The sequence below is a fragment of the Telmatherina bonti genome, assembly GCF_933228915.1.
Source record: "Telmatherina bonti genome assembly, chromosome: 18".
NCBI lineage: Eukaryota > Metazoa > Chordata > Actinopteri > Atheriniformes > Telmatherinidae > Telmatherina > Telmatherina bonti.
The window spans coordinates 24,233,288-24,255,273 of record NC_136616.1 but is presented as its reverse complement, the minus strand read 5'-3'; the positions used below and the strand labels follow the sequence as shown (position 1 = coordinate 24,255,273).

At 42.5% G+C, this 21,986-nt stretch overlaps 1 protein-coding gene across 2 annotated transcripts in view; it reads left to right on the top strand.

Annotated features, from left to right (window-relative positions):
* Positions 1 to 8,960: 8,960 nt before the first annotated feature.
* The window catches only part of ppargc1a (peroxisome proliferator-activated receptor gamma, coactivator 1 alpha), a 35,155-nt gene continuing 22,129 nt past the window's right edge, over positions 8,961 to 21,986 (top strand). For both annotated transcript variants that reach the window (XM_079257419.1, XM_079257418.1), the window contains exons 1-2: positions 8,961 to 9,116; positions 11,682 to 11,861. In XM_079257419.1, coding sequence (XP_079113545.1) covers positions 9,069 to 9,116; positions 11,682 to 11,861 — 228 coding nt within the window. In that variant the 5' untranslated portion in view covers positions 8,961 to 9,068. The remainder of the gene's footprint in view (positions 9,117 to 11,681; positions 11,862 to 21,986) is intronic.

The window sequence follows — 21,986 nt, the reverse complement described above, 5'->3', positions numbered from 1 at the left end:
GCGGGAGTAATAAAAATGCTATTAAGTAAAATACCTCTATCATTAACCTAACTTTGTTAATATGGGTATCAGTGGGGCTCGATAAACAAAAGCTGTAGTGCCTACTGCCGCAAAGGGGTAATTAAAAATGTGCAGTCATTAATTATATGGGGCGGAGGATTGTCCAATGAGTTGGAGTCTTGTTGACTGTCCCCCTCTCATGCATGATCACCATCAGTTGTTCAGTAGAAACAAAAAGTTTTTCTACAGATTTGTACTTCCCGATGTTTATCTGCACATGGCTCTTGTATTTACATGCAATTAGGAAACTTTTCTTCATTTAAAGAGGTTTAAAGATAAATAAATAAATCAAACAAAATCTTTAATAGCACATTCCCCTGTCTAATTATACAGTTTTCTCCTGCAGAGGCCTTTAATGCAGTGTTGTATCAGTTGATGCTTTACTATTGAGACACAATCTTCCAACTTGCCACAGATGAAAGACAGGAGTTATGCAAACTGCTATAAAATCTATTTGGCCTAACGGCCATAAAGCACTTCTCAGGTTAAATATCTGCTATTTTAGCCTATATAAACAGACGTGCTTATACCACAGATAAAACTGAACACCTTTTGGAGTTTAGTGGAAAAATTTTTGTGGACTGGGTACTCTTCCTTTGAGGCCTGACAATGATAAAGTCCATTTGAAAAGAAATTATATACTTATGTGACACTGATTTAGAAAGCGATAAAACAAAAAAAAAGAAAAGAAAAATGGAGTAAAAGTCTTGATTATTAAGTGCTCTAAAGGTAACAGAGGGTGTATTATCTATTATGTATGGGACATATTTTACTGTTGGCTAACAAAACACAGAATGTCTGTTTCTGCAGAGCTACAACATAAGGTTTTTGTAAGGTTACAGAAAGGAAGTGTGGCACCAAAAGTAAAAGATCCCTCAATTATAAACAAACAGAAATAGCAGACTGAATTGCTGGAAGAAATCCTGTGTTGCATCAGTAAATTGAGAAGTGGGCAAACTGTCAGCGAAAATATTAGTTTTACAGATTTTTTTTTTCATTTGTTTGCTCACAAGACAGCTCTGACAGCAATCACTTGCACCCAGAACAGGCATTGAGATTAACATTGCCAGCTTCATGTATCTCCAAACTCATTGTTTTCTTCCACTGCGCTATCTCCTGCATCCCTTCTTCCCACTTTCTCTTTTTCCTTCCCCATCTTGTCACATTTCTGAAGAACTGGCAGCACAGGCGTGAAATTGATGTGATGAAAAACAACTGGGATATCTCTATGAGCCGTTTGCTTTGCCGTTATGGCCACCCTCTCTCCCCTCAGCGTGACTCTGGGCTTTCTGTTGCGATTGAGAGCATACTGCAAATTAACTAGCAGCTATCAAGGGTTAGCAGCCAAGTGCATGGCTGACCTCGCTCCCTGCCAAGCTCAACCTCTCCTGTAACCAGCTCCACACCCAAACTTTATTTCGGTTAAGTCGAGGGTTTCTTTTCTCCTGCCTTTCATTGTCTAACATTCACTCACCAACATATACTACATGAGTCATAACACCGGTTCAACTTTAGAGCTTCATTACTTCTTATTTAAAGTAAGAGAGGAATAAAAACAAATGTGCATTTGGTGCATTTTAGATCAAAGTTTTGGCCTCTGTCTGAAAGCTTAGCTGTGATTTTGTTCTATTTCTTTTCTTTTTTGAATTGGGTTGTCATTGGATCGTCTTCAAACTACAGAAAACCGAAGGGCAAATATTCATCCTAATATATGCTGCATGAGCAATGCAGTCGCATTCAGACTTATCCAGGAGCTTCCTGTTTACAAGTAAAGATAAGGACAGTTCAAACCTATTGATGCAGCCAGTCTGACCTCATACATGAAAGGGCATCTTGGCCATCTACAATTGTGTGCAGCTTCACTGTGTACCGAACTGCAGAGGCCCATCATTTAGTGTGAAGAGAAAAGACAGAGCTTCTTAATTAAACAAGTAATAATTTAAGTGACTTCCCACATGCATAAATGAATACTTGAGAAAGCAGCTGTGTCATCCTGGATGTGGATAAATGAATAAGTTGCAGAATGCAAGCGGCAGTAAGTGGGTTAGCATGTAAATAAATGAATAAGTTAGCAAATTAGTGTTTAAATGTGTTAGCATGTAAATAAATGAATAGGCAAGTGAATTATAATGCGAGAGAGTTTGCAGAGTGAGTAAAGACATTAAGGAAGTGAGAGTGTCAGCAGCGTAAAGGAAGTTATCCCTCTTCAAAAAGCCTTTGAGGACACAGTTGTTGGAGCGGTGCTTGTTGTAGAGCTGCATAGTGTGTGCATCTGGCTCTTGCATGTCATATTTCCTCATGTACAGATGACATGCCAATTACTCCTTAATTACACGCGTCATCTGGACCAAAGTGCCCAATGCCAGTGCTGATTTATCCTGTTTATTGTGGCAGTGATGATGGTCCCTGTGGACACAAAGCACTGCAAAATGCACAACAGGGGATTGCAAACAGGACCTGGGGAAGGCTGCAGGAACATGGAGGCCCGATTGTATGATTGCTGCCCGGTCCATTTTACTCTTGATTTCAACCAGTGATGATCAGATATGATGAAAATAAGTTATGGAAATCATTTTATTTCCAGATAGTGGAAATGGCTAAAAGAATAGCAATGTTTAACTGGGGGGGGGGGGAGAGTGCATCTGCCAGAAACAATAAGGTCGCTTACCCACAAGGAAAAGCCACTTTATTGCTCAGCACAATCTGAAAAAATGCTTATACACACTCTTCTGTTGATGGACGGCTGCCAGGTCATTTAAATATCACATCCAGTTAAAATCACAATTCTACACGTTTCAAAGCCAATTATTTTCTGACATCGTCAATATTCTATCTCATTATCACTCATGGTTATCACCGACAAGAATTTGCATTCGTAACTTAATTTTGTGTCCAAGATGTGATAGTCACAAGGGGCAACGGGGTCATATTGGCAGTGGGAGGGATTATTTGTATGTTTGTATGTTAGTATGTGTGTGAAAATCTAGCCCCTCCTGTCAGTGAATACGTACAACATGTCAGCTAGATACCCATCGTAAGCAGAAAGATCGAAGACCGTGACTAGAATATGCGGGGGATGGGAAGGTGGTAACAATTAGATTAACACATAGATAGTGAATGCGGTTGGACTGGCACTGGGAATCAGGCAGGGAACCGGTGTCATCCCCATAGGAGACAGTAAGATGGGTTATCTCAAGATGAGATACGGAACTGCCTTACAGCATAGCAAGGTGGTTTCCAGCCTCCCATCTTTCCAAACCTTTCGTTAAAGTCGACACTTCCTGTTCCCTAATCATTCCTTCCTGTATTCAGCTGCCATCTTCATTCCCCTTCTTCTATGTCTGCCTCTAATTCATGCCCCATCTTTGTCCAACTCTTTCTATCACTCACAGCAGCTCGCTCTTGCTTTTGTTGCACCCTGTCACACTCTCTTTCAGTATTAGCTCCATCTCCATCCATCTGCTCCCTTTGTCTCTTTGCTCTTTTTCACTGGGATGTCTTGGCAAAAATGGGTATTGACTGTGCCTTCTCTTTGCTCTCATTCCTGCCCTGTCTTTTTTTTTCTTTTTTTTTTCCATCACAGTGTACTTCAGCAGTACATGTTCCTTTTAGGAGGTGATGTGAAGAGTAGTAGAAATGCAGCCTGTAAGGGAAAAAGGTGATGATACAATCAGTTTTATTGTGCTGTAAGGATTTTTTCAGGCTTGTGGTTATACACCCCGTATGCAGGCTGTATGAAAGAATTGCAATTCGCATGCATTTTTTTCCCCCTCTCTCATTCCCCTTTTCCTTCTCTTTTCATTGCTGAAAATAATTAGGCTGCAGTCTGGACTCAGGGGTGTAACGTTTCTGTTCACGTTTCCATGATACAAGAATAAAAGAGAGAGAGAGAAAAAAAAAACAGGTTGTGCTGCTCCAGAAATTTCTACCTGTGTGTCACTAAACATCCCCCCACCTCCACCCTTCATCTCTCCCTTGATGCTGTTTTAACGTGGAGTTCCACTAGGCACAATGCACTTTAGCTGACCTAATTCTTCCCTGGCACTCCTCCAGAGCTAAGAGTACATAAGGACTGTGCTGTCAAGGTATTCAGTCCTGCCTCTCTATTATTTTAGAAGTCAAGCAACATCTGTTGTGCTTTGGGCCCTCCTTGTGACTCACAGGAGGTTTTTGCAGTTTGCAGAGAAATGCACCTAATTTTGCCTGTGGCTAGTGATGAAATCTCAATAATGTAGTTTTTCACATCTGAGAGTTCATTTAGATTCTTTCTCCTCTTTATTTTTTGGTTTAAAAAACCCATGAGCTTTATGTGAAATGAATGTTTCATCAGAGAAGTCAATCCAAACAAGATCCGGCAAAGAGAAAATTAGAATTGTTCCATCCTTGTTTTGCCTGTGCTGCAAAAGATATTTTGTTTTGCAAGCCGAGTTTTTTTGACTCACCAAGTTTAAACTTATCCAAAGTTTGCTAGAAATTCTGCAGGACAACATGTGCTATTCTTGTAGATCCTGCGGCATCTAGGCATGTGGCATCTGTTTGAATTTTACAGCAGTTTCAAAGTAAAGATCTGTAGCATTTTAAAGCACCATGAGTGTGCTAGCCTTGTTTTTATGTATGTTCATTTGTAGCCCAAAACCTCATGCTCCATAGGTTTTATAGTCGCTTCGAGTGCAACATCCAAGCAAAACACAATGTGCATCACAATTCCCTGCCCAAAGTGCTAGTTTAGCCTCCACATTGATGCATTACACACCAGTCCTGCACCTCTCTTTGCCACTGCATGCATTTTCCATGACTCACCAGCTATCTTAAACAAGCCCGGTAACAGCCTCCAAACACATAACCCCAACAGGAGACTACAACTCACTTCACCATGCAATAATCTTCAACTGAAGAGGGGAGGGACGGGGGGTAGGGTACCGCTTTTCCACACCTCTCCCAAAACAGAGCTAGAGTGCAGGGAGGGGAGGGTAGTCTTGTGTTGCGCCCCAGGCTCCTTTTTGTGTTTACCAGCCCCTGCATGGGGTTGATGCTATTTTCAATTCCAAGCCTCAGCCATGGCTAACTGGCCCTAGCCTCTTCACGCCATTTGCCTTAATATCGTGGGCTGGACTCTCTGCGGGGAAAGTAGCCGTCATCCTGAGAGTGGCTAAATGACACAGTGGAGTTCATTGATGGAACGGATTACACGCTTGCACGCAGGGTGGCGAAGCTACGGGTTCTCTGAAGGGCACTACAAAGAGAGGCGATGTAAAATCTTCACAAGGTGAGAATACACCACCTTACTGTATGTCAAAGGCCGATTGCTGGCATAATTTCAAGGCATCACACTGTTTATCTTGCAGGAGTTAGGAACCTATGGAGGCCGAAGAAATGTATACTGATTATGAGACCAGTTTTTGTGGCAGCGAAATGTAAAAAATTATAAGCTAACATTAATATTCATACATGCAAGCTAAATTTTAACATGTCAGCTAATACGGTTTAATAAAGGGCACTTTTGCAGACCATCAGATTACTGAGAAATGCAACCACTTCCTGTCTAAATAAAAGCAGAAAACAAGATGACGTATCAAGTGGAAAAATGACCCATGTGCCAAAGATGTGAAAGCACATCAAATCACAACCCAGACACCAAAGCATAAGCTGTCTTATTATAGTCCTGAAGGATACATGAATAGATGTAGCACTCTGTTTTACCTCTGCCCTCAATTAATTCTCATGAATCCAGCCACCATGTATTAAAATGGCCAGATGCTAGGATGGATTCTGTTGGGAGCAATGACATGCAACAAAGTGATATGAATCATCTCTCACACGCTGCGCAGCTACACACTCTCAGAGGGCTGGTGACACAATTTATGGAAAAAGCGAAACAAGACGCAGCCACTTAAGAATGGATGGAGTGTCAAAACAGATGCTGTTTAAGAGCAAAAAAAAAGAAAAAAAACTGTATTTGAATCTAACATAACTGTCATTTCTACACAGGATTGATGCAAATTCTGATCTTTAATGGAAATGTTAATATCAAATTCAATAAGACCAGAAATGCAAATAGGAGACTCTCTGCCATAAGCCAGGCCATGGTTAATATTCAAACAAAGATAATTATCTGTGGATTAGCCTCATTTTGGCTTTTTTAGAACTTCACTTGTCAACTAACCCTTTGTAAAAAAAGGCCTTAATAACGGAGAATCATAAAAGACCCTGTGGTCAGTCTGCACGTGAAACCTTGCAGTTGTTGTGTTACTTTATTTTTCTGTCGGATTTGTTTTCAAATGGTTCAGTGTGAGCTGTATTTGCAAGTTATATAATTATCGGCAGAATTAACAGCCTTTAGAAGAGGCCTGGGAAGCTTGGATCCATTCGATATGATGACAACATGCATCAAATGAGTGCAAACTCATTTTCACACTCTATCCCATATATTCAGTTCCCATTTGGAGGTGATATCTATGTAAGTGGGTACATGTAATGCCAGTGTGAAAGCAAAACCTCAGGGCATTTGTGGGAGCAGAATGATCAAAAGTACAGTAAAGTAGGTCCCGTAGATTGCAGCGCTTTCGGCCTCATATACTCCCATGTTTGTACTGCTAAACGTAACATATTCCTCATCCTGTCCAGCCTCTTCAATCTTAGCTATTTACTATCAGCTTTGTGCAATTGAAACAAAAGCTGTGGCATTTCGAAGATTACCTGTACTCCAAGGGGGTTGTTGAACCCTTTTTTTTCCCTTTTGAAATGGCTCCAATATCTACAAATCTCTACCTCTGCACACATAAATATCCAGCCTGTTTGCTGGAGAAAAAAAAAAGCCCCAAAGGCTATTCAAGAGAAGGAATCACATTATATTTATATCTAGCTTCTTTTGTCTTAATTGGTGTGAAGAGTACAATCAGATAAGCCGTTTGACTGTGATTTATGAAGAAGGAGAGAGAGAGAGAGGGAAATGCAGAAATATAATTTACAAGCATATATCCCCTGCAAAGAGTTTTTTTTTTTTCCTTTTGGAGGGGAGCAGGTCTGTCTCCATTGCAATGCTTTGAAGTCTCTATCCACCTAACCTATCCATGCAGTTACCTACACATACCATACCATCTGCACAGAGTCAGGGAGGTTAAAGATAGACCTTTTCATCAAAGAATAACTAAGACCTGCTATTACATGATATTTTATCTCTTCCACAGTCACAAAACCACCTCCTACCGAGCTCCATGTGACACCCATGTTGCCCCTATACTACTATCTGTGCAGTGCCGGTCCATCTGGGCTGTGTGAGGTCACTGCACACGCCACCTGCTCCGATCAGGTTTTGCCTTGGCTTCTGGGTGGCATCTCTGGGCACGCGTGGAGAAGCAGATGTATGGATTTAGTAGTACAAATGCCCTGAGATATCCATAAACATAGCGCACACTTTCACTTAATGTCTTACGGCACAGAGGGAGCACACACCCGCTTGCTCGCACACAATCTGTACAATTTATATTTCTACTCCCAGAACCTTTTTATGGGTTTCCGTGCAATTTTGTGTTTAATGAGACTTACTGTATGTGGTTCACTAATTTAGGGAGACAATTGCTCTTTGCATGCTCAGGTGGACTTAATAGGCTTACAGGACTAAAAATTGGATTGGGGTTAGCATATTCCATGGAGTGAGTCTCTTATTACACAAATGTATTGTCAGAATTGAACTTGGTGATTTCGTGAGCACAAAGTCCACATAAGGAAAAATAACTGTCATTATTTCTAACAAGCTCTATTTGTGTACAGTCTCATGCAACACAGTATTATCTGATTTTCACAATTCATTTGAAATGCGAAGAAAATCTGTACGTGACTATCTCAGCCACTTTAAAGGTTCCCTTTTTATACCTGTCACCCCCCCAACAGAGAAACCACTCTGTTTGAAATGTCCACAAAGCTTTTGTTTTTATTTCACCAAGGTTGTGTTGCCTATACACATCCTGTTGACACTGTATACACAGTTGATACTGCCACCTGCCCTTTTTATTGTCTCTGAATAGACAAAGAAATTCTCCCTGAGAGGACTGAATTAATTTCCTTGTTTTTAAGCACATAAAAGGTTTTTTTTATAGGTTGCAGGCATGGGAGGGGGGCAAAACAGGGAAAATCACCTTCTCTTGTAATGAAAAAAATACTTTAAATGTTGATGTCTCAGAGCAGAAGAAAGTGGTAGATTTCCAACGCCAGAGCTCAGAAATGATTTACTTGCTGAAAGACATCATTTTTCACCTACTTTCCAGCAGTGCCTGCATAATAGCTAATGGTTATTGTGTGTTTTTTGCGAAGGAATCCTGACAGTGTAATATTTTACCAGAAACTGATTTTTAAAAAAAATAAAAAATTAATTAACTTTGCTGAAAAACTACTTGCAGAAGAAAAAAAAGCTTGAGGCTGCGCTGTTTTGAAGCCATGGTGTTTGCATAAAAAAGAAAGAAAAAGAAAAAAAAAAACATAATAATGAATTCCAGTGAGACTCTTATCTATGTAATGGGTCATTTCAAACAAGTATTTTCCATAAGTAGATAGAAATCAGTCTGCTCGTTTATCGAAATGGTGGAATCGAGTATTTCATAGGCAGAATGTCTGTCCTGTGTTTGAAGATGCATCATGTACACACGGGCAGACGATAAACTGATTTTTTAGTCTTTTTTTTTTCTTCTTCTCGCAGTGCATGGTGAGTGTATTTTACTATGTGCGCAGCCAGACTCCGCCTGCTCAACGCGCGTCACTGGCGAGTGGAGTGGACGCGGAGTCACTCCCCTGCCTACTTTTAATAGCTTTGTCATGTGATGGAAAGCAGTTGTAAGACAGGTGCCCTCGGTTCATTCTCGGCGAGGGGCAGCAGTTGCCTGTGTGCGAGCGAGTGGGAAGCGAGTGTGGATTTCTTTTTTTTACTTGATTTTCCCCCCCTTTTTTTTTCCTTTTTTTTTTTTTTTTTTTTTTTTTTTACGTTTTTCTTTCACGGACCGTCATTCAGTGGCTGAATGGCGTGGGACAGGTGTAATCAGGACTCAGTGTGGAGAGAATTAGAGGTGAGCGCATCTGAAAAAAGCAGACTACTTTCATCCTTCTAGCCCCCTGGACTTTCTCCCCCACCCCCACCCACCCCTCCTTCCTGTCGGAGCGATGGACAAGTCTGCGCTCTCTCCTCATCCTGTGCCGGTGCTGTCTGTGGCATGCTGGGGTAGTGCGCGTCTGGACACGGTTAAGGATGCGAGGGATATCCAACTCGGGGATGTATGACAAGTGGAGGGAATGTGCGGAATCTTCTTTTTCACCTCAGTTACTCGTTGTAATGCGTGCACGGGGCTCAGGAGCATCGCTTTCCTCATAGGATCTGTTCAGTCGGAGCTTGCAAGCTGACGGGAAATCTCTCCAGCCGCGGAGTTCACGCGCTCCTGTGCAAAGAAGGGTTTTTGGGTTTTTTTCATGGCTGATATGTCACAAAGTCAGGTATTGCGCTGACGCATGAAATCCACTGACGATAATAATTCATCTGATGTGCCGTGTCGGGATAGCGCATGTTGTTTTTCAAAGGCAAGTGCAAAGGTTTCCCAAACAGAGGCACCGCTATCTGGCATCGCGCAGGAGCATCACGATCTGAACGTCACCGGCCGGCTGCGATTGTGCGCCAACATCCCGGCTAAAGGAGCGCTGGCTGGAGAGCAACATCCAGCCAAACTCGATGGTTTTATGCGATTTTCATTCAAGCCCTTTAAAAAAAAAAAAAAAAAAAAAAAAAAAAAATCTTTATCCACGTATTCGTTCCAGCCGCCTTTCCTTTTATCTTATCATACCTGGCTGAAGTGCATGCAGATAAGGCAAATCAAAACGATACCTTTTTCTTCTTTTTTTTTTGTTTTTTTTTGTTTGGATTCTTTGAGTCCATGCAGCTCGTTACAGACGCGTAGATCTACCTGAAAATACACTGTAAGCCTACTTGGCTGCATTCATGATGCTTCAGACAGTTTCACAGTAACTATAACATGACCGCAGTCTGAATGCAAATTTGTGATTATCCTATGTGGGCTGTGAAATCAGATGAGAGACAAACTTTGCTCTGAAATGATCACCAGCTTCTCTGTAGAGGTTTCGGTGGTGTTTTCAGTTCAGACGCCACTTTAATCCAGGTATGCGTCAGGCGAGTTTCCCGTTTGTTATTACCATGGCGTTCAGTTTGTCAGCAACCCAACACATGTGGCTACTCTGGAGGCTCATTTTCGATCGATTCTTGGAAACGTTTGCATGCTTGCTTATTAAAAGCTTGCTCTTTAAACAAGAGGTGCTGCCATTAGGGCCACGGTACTTCCTGTAATAACCATCCTAGCAGGTGCTTTATGTGCGAAGCGTGCGTAAATCACTGGAGCGCTGTGGTGCATCGTGATTGTCTGGCTGGCGGCGCTATTTCATTAGTTTATTAAGAAATTCGGAAGATAATTGTGCATATAGGACGTCCAGTTCCTGAATTTCCGACCAGCTTTGTTGTCGTTTGGTCACACCATGTCTTGTCCGTCTGGATCATGTCAGGGGGGAAACCTAGGACGCAGTGACTGTGTCTCCTTCCCTGTTGCGTTTAACATAACGGATTTGTCTCATCATGATCTTAACTTATCGTATATTTGTGCTGGCATGATGAGTGGACTGATGAACTGTGACACAGATGTCTGCTCTCCTACTTGGCACAGCATCCTTTTCTCGGCTTTGCCCTGAGTCAAACCCGACTTCCAACCCTCTTCGGCGTGCGGGACAATTACCCTCTTGGCTTTGCCCGAGGATATCTTTATTATAGCTTTCTTAAGACGTCCCTTCGGCGCTCATACGTTGTCAAGCAAATTATATGAATGTAACATCCTCAGTGGCTTATATAAAACATATTCTCGAGCTTGGATTTGCATTTGCATGCTTGCATAAAGTCTGAACATGCCCCAAATCTTTTTTTTTTTCCTTTTTATGTCTCTGATTCTGAGACTTAAAGGTTCTTGAAAGTCTGCTTGGCTCTTGCTTACTTCACTTATCATTTACAGTACATAGATCTACAAAAGCAGCAAGCCGTGCGAACTTGTTGCCTTCTCTTTTCCCCTCATCAAGGCACCTTTCCAGCTCCCATCCACAATCCTCTTCTGCTGCCAGGCCAGAGCTGATGATTTGTGTGCGGAGGAAGCAGGAACAGCTGCTACAAACAGTACACACTGGCTAGATTACATAAAAGAGGCTGGTGAATAAAATGTCAACAGGCAGCATTTAGGAGCAGGAGGCCAGCACCAATCACAGTGTACACTGTGTACTGGAGGTAGAACAGAAACCAAGTGGTAACAGGTTGCACGTTTGTACATTGATCCTTAAACCAGCTGACCTGCAGTCTGTCAAATCGCTTCTCTGTTAATGATCAGTTGGCTGATTGTACGAGAAGTCATAGATTAATTTTAGCCAGTAAATCTTGCCATGTGAAAGTTGCAGAAAGATTCCATTGAGATGTTTCTTTGTTCACTCCATTCAGAATTGTCGTCTACAATTGTTTCCAAGCTAGCTCAACAATTTGCTGTTTTTCTCTACATATGAAGCGTTTGTTTAAGCATCCCCGTTTTGTTTGTCACCAGTGTGCTGCCTTGGTTGGCGAAGACCAGCCCCTCTGCCCAGACCTCCCCGAACTTGACCTCTCAGAGCTGGATGTCAGTGACTTGGATGCAGACAGCTTCCTGGGTGGCCTCAAATGGTACAGCGACCAATCAGAGATAATTTCCACTCAGTATGGGAATGAGACATCCAATCTTTTTGAGGTAAGTAAAGCTTACACATTCACGTTATAAATCACTCTATTTATTTATTTACAACCTTGTAAGCTGTTGCTTCCATGAGTTATGGCAATAAGTCAAAGATATCATTATTCCAAGGGGTCAGGGATGAAATAGAGTAACAGCAAACACAACATCTTATCACGTTCTTGAATGAGAACCAAACAAATTGTACAATTGTTACCAGTTTACAAACATTGTGCCAAAGTACAAAAGTAGAGATAAGGTGATGACTGATAAGCCAGGGAGGACCTTTGTCCCTTCGTTTGGTTCCTGGCCTCGTTGGTAAGATGCCTTATCAAAACTTAGAGCATTTATTTCAGCTTGAAGGCAGTAATCCGCCACAGATCTGAGACCTCGCCGTAATAAATTGTAGACATGGCAGCTGCATTGCAACATGCTTCTCAAAGGTTGGAGTGTAAAACTTTAATCTTTGCCCCACTTCTCTCTCCTTTCGGTCTCCCCTCCCATCCCTTTTCTTTCCTTCTGTCTCTCCCGCTCTGTCCTCACCTGTGGCAAACGAAGTCCACAGAGCTCAATGATCTGGCCATGGCCATAAAGCCATCGGTTTGGGGACTGAGTTCCAGCCCCCAGTTCATTAGAAGTCTTTATCAGCGCCAGAGAGAGACAAGAAAGTCTGAGATTGGCTGCTTTAGACTTGCCTCAGGAGAAAAATCCCTGTCTGAGGTGGCAGTGCATGTGCATGCCGACGGTCTTGTCATGTAGTTACTATTCCAGGGTCTCTGCTGTGTGTTTTTATGTGTGTGCATCCACAGCGGTCTTGCAGGCAACAGTTGATAACAGACTAAATTCTTTCCACGTTTGGCTTCCTCCCTACCAACTCCACCTTTTCAGTCTCTTTATATCACATTCTACTTCTATGGACCACCCTGGATCCACTCACACACACACACATTCACTAAAGAAGGGGGGTCTTAAGTACTAGCTGGTGTGACCGTGGCTCCTCTGTCGTCTGAGAGTGATATGGCTTGCAGTCAGTGAGTGGCTCTGGGGATGGATAAAAATACCAATGAAGAGCGTATGTGTGTGCATGTGTGTATGTGTGTCATTTTAAAACACAATGGAACTTAGCATCCACTGAGGACCCTGATGAAGGAAGTAGCTCTAAGCATAAAGCTTTGTGTGACTGGCAAAATGGGATTGAGTCTGTAACTTCTCGCTCCATGTGCACATGCACACCAGAGCACGTGCTTGCCTCCACATGAATACTGTATATTGCAGAAAGCGGGTGATGTTTTCACACACTTAACAAGCCAGCAGCTATTGTGATACTGCTGAGGGCATGAAAAGGCTTCTAATTAAGTTGTGAAAACTGGAGTTTTAAAAAGGAAGTCATATATTTTCCTGACCCGAGTTTTTTTTTTTTTTTTTTTTTCTCCTCCATCTTTGGTACGTTACCACTCACCATATAAAGTTCACAGTTCATCATTCTGCAGGACGCAGCTAATCCCGCTTAATCTGACAGAGGAAAGTTTGCTGCTTGGGAAGGATCAGAAGGCTGAGGCTGTAGCTTCCCTGTGATTGGCCTCTGCACAGAACAGAAAGACTTCCCTTCAGAAGTTGAAGATTATAGAAAGTGTTAATAACTGGCCAGCTTTAAAGTCAGCAAGAGCATTTCTTTTTCTTTTTCTTGTCGCTTCCCATCCTCTCGTGCATATACCTGTACTCTAAATTTCAGAAGGTAGTGGATTATCAAAGCTGCTTTGAGTAACATGTGGAACAGCTGGGTGCAGATGTCACAGTAAGGCCCCTCTTTTTAAAGGTCTCTCATCAAACACTTTGCTCTCTGGAAGTTTGAACCTGCAGGCACTGGTTAAGTCCACAGTTGAAATGATTTGCAGCTTTGACAGAAAGACAAACACCTGCTGGTTTACTTGTTCTCTGGCTTGTATTCAGGTTGCAGTTTCATATGAGATGAATGTATAAACGAGGTTCGGCTTGGTTATACTGTAAAGTCAAGCCTGAGAATATTGTCTTTGCTTTAGAAAAGTATTTTCTGATAACTAAAGGGTCAATGTGCGTTTTGTAAACAGCATACAGCCTCAGATCACATGCTGTCCCCTGGCTGGCCTTTAACTCCATTCCCTGCCACTCTCCCAACTGTCCCTGACACAAAATGTGGAGAATGATACACCACACCCCCATCTTTTAACACACACACACACGCACACATATCTCTCCTTGCTCGGCGTGTTTGACACCTCTTCAAAACAGGCCGACCATGACAGTCCGGTCTATTTTGGGCTGCAGTTGTTAAGGGGTAGTTAGTCCAATAAGTTCCCAGTGTACTGCCAAAGATAACAGCAAAAGAAGTGTGACCCAATGTCTTTTTAACCACAGGTCTCCTCTCAGATTTCATGTCAAGCTTCGGCCTTTTGATTGATGGAAAAGCGTATCCTCAGTTTTGGCTTATTCGGATTCCAACGTAGACGTCTCAGTGGCGGTCACACTGGGATGTGTCACCGCCAAATCACACATACACAGATGAAGGAATTTACAGCTGCTGTAAACTGTGAGTTAGTGTACATGATTCTGAAAGAAAGCTGGCACTCAGTTTACATGTTTGCATGCAGTCACCGCTGTACGTGTCCTTTTGCGAGGTACATCTACGACAGAAGCACAAGTGGAACACGGGGGCAAGAGCAGAAAGGGAAGACTGAAAGAAACCGAAGTGGACAGATGGAAAAGGCCGGCAAATGACAAGACAGACAAACAGTGAGGCATGGGGACAGATGGGTAGTGAAAAAAAAAAAAAAAAAAAAAAAGCAGTCATACAGACAAGGAGAAGCTTGGACCTAAGCCAGCCCAAACCAAAGCCCGTGGATTGGAAGTAAAAGGTTGTAGGCTTAGTAGGTAGTAAAATAAGATGCCAAGGCTTAAAGCATTACTATGACATTGGACATGCAGCGAGTGTACACACATGAGCTCACGTATGCGGGTCTTTATTTGTGAAAACTCTTTCACTCCGCTGAATGTTGTACGCGATGGCATCAGACTTCAAAAAGGCATTATGATGCCTTGTTTTGCTTGTTCTGTGCCTTATTGGACAGATGCACAGGCGCTTATTCTTAAGTAAAGGCAGATTGGATTGATTGGGTCGTGTTTAGGAGGCTTTGATAAAACATGCTGTGATGAAATGTTTTTTTCCTCAAGCAGCTCTGCGTTTCCTTTCGAACACACATAAACACAGATTAGCTCACACATTTGTTGGCGATATACTGTAGCTCCTGGAAGCTGAAACAGAAGCGTGCGGAAAGTCGCACACACTACGAGAGGGATCGTCATGCCCACGCACAGAAATACACACACACACACACACATATGTACGCAAACAGCAGAAACCCTTATTGTCCCTTCTCCTACTCCCTGCTGAATGCCAGTTGCGTTTATTTTGCAAATTTATGCTGACATTTGAGAGTACACCACCCGCACCAGTTCACCGCTCCAGCATAGGGTGTATGAATTATCATATTCTACTGTATAATATGATTTTCTCAAGTGAGTCTTATTAGAATACACCATGCTTTCCTCTTCTAAAGTTCCCCTCAGTTCTACTGCGCTGATGCGTTGTTTGCACTGTCTGATGGAAGAAATCCTCCATCGCTGTCGAAGCGCGCTCTCAGACCTGCAGCTATGCTGCTTCAACATACCAAAATGAAAGGGAGTGGAGACAAATAGGCGCAGATGTATAGCAGAGAGATGCAGACATCGGCTGTCCAAGCCTGTGTCATCTTGGAGCGTCTGTCAGATCCTCTCCACAACAAGAGCTCTCAACCCACTGTGGGCTCCCCAGCCCCCCCTCCCACCTCTCCTCCTCTCTCCGTCTTTTCACTCCTAAGGCAAAGCATTTGTTCTTGGCTGATGGAAAGTTGGAGCATCAGTGGCTAAACAAATATATTCTGGCCTACAATAGTTGCTTCTGGAAAGAATGGCTGGGAGGAAGAAAGGGGGAAGAAGTATAGTAAGCAGCAGGGAGGGTGAAGCCAAAATAAAAAAAAAAAAAAGAAGAAAAAACAGTCCCCTCAGGGAATGTATGGAAAAAGAGCAAAGGGAACATCTTTTTGGTCTGGTGGTAGCTGCTTGGCTGCCTGTCTAGCTCTGTCACACATTCACACACACACACACACACACACACTCGAAGGATGGTCCCAGTGGGGCACTGCTGCTGATTGAGGCATGGTTTGGTGCTGCTGCCCCAGCTGATCCTACTCCCCCCCCCCCCCCCCCAGTGGATACCCATCTCTGTCATCACACCGGAGCCACTGATGTGTGCATGTGTGTATCTTTGCATAACTGAGACACCCCACACAAAGATCAGATAGAAGTCCTCTCTGGCCAGACACAACACTTTTATCACTTTCAGTTTTGTGTTCATTTTGGGTCAAAATGACTATTTTTAGTTCCTGGGGTAATCTTTACTAAAAGCCTTTCAGGCCTGTTTCACTTTAACCTGGCCAAAACACTAAGCCAATAATCCACCCCCTCTCCTCAGACTCATGCTCTCAAACACACAGGAACATGCTGCAATGATGCTTCGCGATAAGACCATCCTTACTTGTATTATTTAATAGAGCGCTCTTTAGAGTGGGTAGGGCGGCACGATCACGATTCCCAGAGTTTTTTTTGTTTTTTTTTACATTCCTTTCCTACTACAAAGAAAAGAGGTAAAGAAGCAGGAGGTGTAGGGTGGCGTAAGCAAAGAGATAAAAATGAAATGATAAAACCGAGACTGGAGGAGATGCACAAAGGGCAATGAGAGAAACAGTTAATAGCTAGAAACAGTCTGAAAAACAGACCAGAGAAATTAAACAGTGTGAGAGTGCAGAGGAGCTTTTGGTCAGTGTGTGCCATAATTCGTGATGAAGCATTGTCAGTCTTGGAGGATAGGTTGCTTTCTCCTCTCCAGCAGAAGCTGAGCAATGCCAGTATTCCCAGTAAAGGTGGTAGCCTTGGCCAGTCTTTCTGGCCTGCCTCTGCCTTTGAGTTGATAATACAGCTTCCAAAAACTTTTTGAATTGAATTGATTCAAAATTATAAAAAATAGTCTTTTAGAAATAATTTGTCCTCTAATGTCAGGATTTATCATAATAACAGATAGAGTAAGGAAAGGAAATTCAGAGTAAGTTAATTTTCTAGACAGTCTGGGCAGTCCTGGACTCTTTGTCTATAACCAATGGACATAATTGGGCACCAAATTGAAAAATGATGGGGAAAAAGCATCTCTAAATTTGTTTTGTATCATTTTCGTCTGTTTTAATGTTCTGATTTTTTTGAATTGATGTGAAAACAGTTGGCTTGCTTAATACAATCCAGTGCTGCGCAGGCGGCAGACCAGTTTCTTCTGGTGGTGGCAGCAAAGTCTGAGCTTTGCTATCCACGCAGAAAAGAAAATTCCATATTCTAACTAAGCTTTATGATGTGCACTGCATGCCTGTAGCTCCAGCTTATTCCCCCCCCCTTCCTGAAGCATTTAAGTCTGCACAGGCCTCAAATAGTTCAAGAGGCTCTCTTAGGCTCTGGTGATGCATGAGTGACTTGATGCTTGGATGACTCACTTGCTGCCCAATCAGTAGCTCCCGAGTCTAAAGTGAAAGCTTTTACAGACATTTTGTCTCTGCAGATAGAAAGCATTGCTTTAACTTTGGGTGAGGGAAATAGTTAATGTATGAAAATTGTGTTTTTAAATAAAGAAAGAGCAGGAGGAAAACTCCATCTCAAATGAATGGCAGTGTCACAGACACAGTGTCACAGTAGTCTTTCAAGTAATTACTTCAAAATGATGTTTAAAACATATGATCATTTGACAGAAATTCAAAGGAAAGATGGGTTTTTTTGTTGTTGTTGTTGTGCATAATGGTAAAATATGTGGGTTGTAAATCTGTGAAGTCTGTCTGCTGCATGAAAACACTGTTGACCTCAGGAAGTCAACAGCTTTAATTGTCTGCCTGTTGATCAGCTCTTTTCCAGAGAACCAGTCTCAGGCTGTTCTCAGGTTCGCCAAACCTCTTTTCCCATCTCAGCAGACTTTTTTGTGTTATAACTTGATGTTCAGTAAGAATTTTGTCATTTAAGTAGTGAGAAGCCACCAGTCATTGTGCATGTGGCAGGCGTTGCAGAGTCTGGTAGTGTGTGCAGGTGTGGTGGTACGCTCAGCTACATGTAAGCTGTAAAAGCCTATCCATACTAGAGGCAACATATCAGTATTCCACAGAGAATAGATTCAAGATTACGAAGGAATTCAGCTCAACATTCAATGTTGCTGCTACAAAGAAAGACTCAAAGAGCTTTCACCCCCCTCTCCTTTCTCATTGTATCCCTGCCTCACGTCGACGAGCAGGGATTCTATCGACTTACGTATACAGTTTCTTTGATGTGTTTTTCATTTTCCTGCTGGTAAAGAAATGTGCACCCCCACATCGTCACCACTCGCACAAAACGCTTGTGAAGTCCTCCGTGTTCAGCCACAGCAATCTCATGAGCATCTCATAAACATTTGGCACTTGGAAGGTGTGCAAAAAAAAAAAAAAAAATTTAAAGTTAAGATAAAATGCTCACAGAGTCATGACATGGATAAGAAACATACTGTAGAGGCTTTCCCCCCCACCTAAAAAAGACAAGACACTCGCTCTCACACAGAAGTAAGGGGTTTATTTAGTAATCAGAGACTGCTTTTGTCCAATGGGTGAGTGTGGAAGCTTGTTTCCCTGTTGCATCATGTATGGCAATGAGTGCAACTTACATAGGGTGACCTTTTATTACAACAGAATCAAGGTAACTTAATTTCCACCAAAAAGCTTCTGCTATGTCCATTACCATAAATTTGTGTTATTTGTTTCCCCGTCATAAATACAAACCAGTGCGCATAAAGGAGAAAAAGACACTTTTATGTGTCTATTGTTTCAAACGCTAGACCACTATATCTTGTCCACTCTATCCTGACTTCTCCTTGTGTTGGCATTATTCCAAGAAAGATATTACTTTGACAAATGAAACGCCACAAAGCCTCGATGGGCTTGGCAGGGCCTGAAAGGTCAGGAGCTGCATTGTGCAGGTGTCTGAGTGTGCGTATGTCCATGTGTAGAAGCGGTACAGCAGAAGATAATAACAAGAAATTCTGGTCAATTCTGCGCTCGCCGCAGATGTATGTAAATGTCAGAACTTAAGTGACCAGCATTTCTCTGTGTGTGTGTAATTGTTTTATGGATAGCTACGCTTGACTGCTGATGACAGACTTAACATTCCTGCAGGGAAACGTGGCAGCAAGATGGACAGTGGAAACAGCCTGTGCACTCCTTTTTTCTGTCCCTCTGTGCTCAGTCTGTCCCCCCCTCCCCTTGCTCCTCCAACACATTATCAGCAGCGTAACAGTAGGTTCAAAGGCCCCTTGCTTAGAAGTGCACATTCAGAGCTGCCAACTTAAGCAAATAGCTATTTGCATGCCATTAGGAGAATAAAAGCAGAGGGAAGACCATTCCTTATCCAGATTCTGCTCTAGCTGAAGATTCCTTATTTGAGCATCCCAATCTCTGTTTTTCTTTCCTCTCCTGCTGTGATTGTCAAGGCACAGTAAGAGCAATCACAGCAATCAGTGTTTCCTCATGCCAAGCCGTTTGCGAAGTAGCTGCCAAAACAAAAAGCGTCAGTGTCCAGTCATTGTGAGGGTGTGTGATTCGGTGGCGCTAGAAAACGGATGCTTGGACCATCTGTTTAATGGCTGGAGGAGGAAAACAACAGCAGCTTGGGGCAAGACGGTCGATGAGGAGCCTCCACAAGGAGACACTTAAGCCTCCTGTGATCTTATCAGTCATTTGAATATCTTTTTTATAATGTGGGAGCGTAAATATATAGATGAGTTAATAGATTTTACAGTGTTATCTTGACTAGGTCTCTCAAGTCACTTGGAAATGTACAAATCTATGAATTTGCACAACTAACTGCATGAGTTTTGACTGAAAATTTGACAGAAACGGCTTGTGACGGCATGTGACAGTCTCAGCAGATGTGTGACAGGGTTTGGGTGGTTAGCTTTCGCAGCAGGCTTAATGGTTAAAAGATGTTTTTCCTTCACAGAAAACTAAATAGAACAGCCCTGCCAACAGAATTCCAAGTAGGTGGCTCAATTGGATCTGGCCTGTGTCAGCGAGCGTAACAACAGCTCGCTTTTTTCTTTTTGGCTCACTCACACATCATTTCCCTCTCTCTTTACCCCATCAAATCGTCTCATAGTGCTGTAACAGTTTCAAAATGGTCCCAGAATTTCTTTGCATCCATGTATCCAAGTCCTCACTGATGGACCGAACCACTTTCTAGAAGTTAAATCTGAAAAAGTCAGTTCCAATTTTGTGTAAATTTAGGTGCGAATTCTGAGCTTCTATTTTATGCATATTTTGTCCAGATAGCAGGAAATGGACGGGGCGCCCTACAAGCCTCTTCATGGTACTTAACCTGGACAATTTTCTTTGCATTTGAAAAGGGAAATATATAGTGGCGTAGTTCAAACCAAGTACAAACCTAAAGATGCAAAAAATACTGAATGTTAAATCTCAAGTGCAGACAATCGATTTAGGGCGTCCACTCTGTCGTATGAGCACACGGTAATGGCTACCCAAACTGTAAATGTTGAGTCCAGAACATGTAAATCTAGTCCACTGGATCATTTGCTCTGGAAATGATTTCAGAATAACGAGACGCTCTATTGACTCTGTAGTCACATGGAAAATGACCAGAGCCTTCAGTTCACTGCTACATCATGTGAGCCATTCAGAGCCCTGACCACAATGGAGCTTTAACATTTAGTTTTATGATTTGGAACACCATCAGACTGTGCCACCGTTGCTTCACACAAACACACACACACACACATAAGCAAGCACACGGAGGAACTTAACAGTGTTATGTATGGTTTCATTGCTCTGTATAGGCTATAATCACCGTCTCTCCATCTCAGTAAGCTCATGCTAAATGACCAGACGTCTCTGGCGGCTGCCATGATTTGTCTCTCCGCCGTGCATCGCGCCGTACCTCACCCTCTCTGCCTCCATCTCCTCCCTCTTCCCTGCCACCATATGTTGTGCCTGTGTGACCGGCCGACGTGTCAGGCCTGACTAACACCTTAACGGCAAGGCTGACTTTGATTTATTTGCTTTGAAATCTGGGGGCTGAGGGTAATAACACAGAATGACATTATTTGTTTATCAAATCCGAGGCTGCTTTTCTTGGCAGAGTCAAGATGTGATGACTTGACACCAGCACCCCATTTACCATGCATGCACTCGCTCCCGACAATTCCTGATTGTCCCATTACAAGGAAGTCTGTGGAGTTGCTTAACTCCATCTGAAGGAATACCTTTGAAATCTGAAAGCGCAAGGGGCAATGGAGAAACAAATATAGTGATTTAGATGAACTTAAGAAAACCCATTTTCAAGTAGCATGTTTCACACTGCCACACAGTTTTGTAGTCAAATGTGCAAAAAAGACACATGAAAAACATTGTTTTACATACCAGATGGCTCATTTAATAAGCAATACGTTAAGTTCTTTCCTCCTTTCGGATGTTTGCATGATCTGCTTCTCCCTGGAACATTACAGGACAACAGGGCTGTTGGTATCCAAGGATTAGACATGTCATCCTGCTGCTTTAATATTACAATTTGTTTCTTTTTACATGTAAATGATGCATTTCCCTGAGAATATTTGTCAAATTTAACCCCTGGAAAATTTGCTCAAGGGCTTGAAATCCTTAGGATGCAATTACGAGATCTAATATGGCTATTTGCCTCACTGTTCAGGGGTTTGTGTTTTTTTAAAACATCACCTTTACCTTCTGTTATCAGCTCGGTGAATAGTATCTCCGAGAACACAATGCTGTGCTGTACAACCCAATAAAAGAGTAAAAAGCAAGGACAATCTCAAAGACTGCCTAGCTGATAACAAAAGGGCCTCACCTAATAATGAACAACTTGGTTTGACTTTACTCTCCCTGATGTGGGGAAACTTGGGTGAAGAGGGGTAGGGAAGCTCTGCCAGCTCTTGCCAGCGTGTTTTATGGCTAATTGAGGCATTTGGAATAAAACTGCTGCAAAATGGCA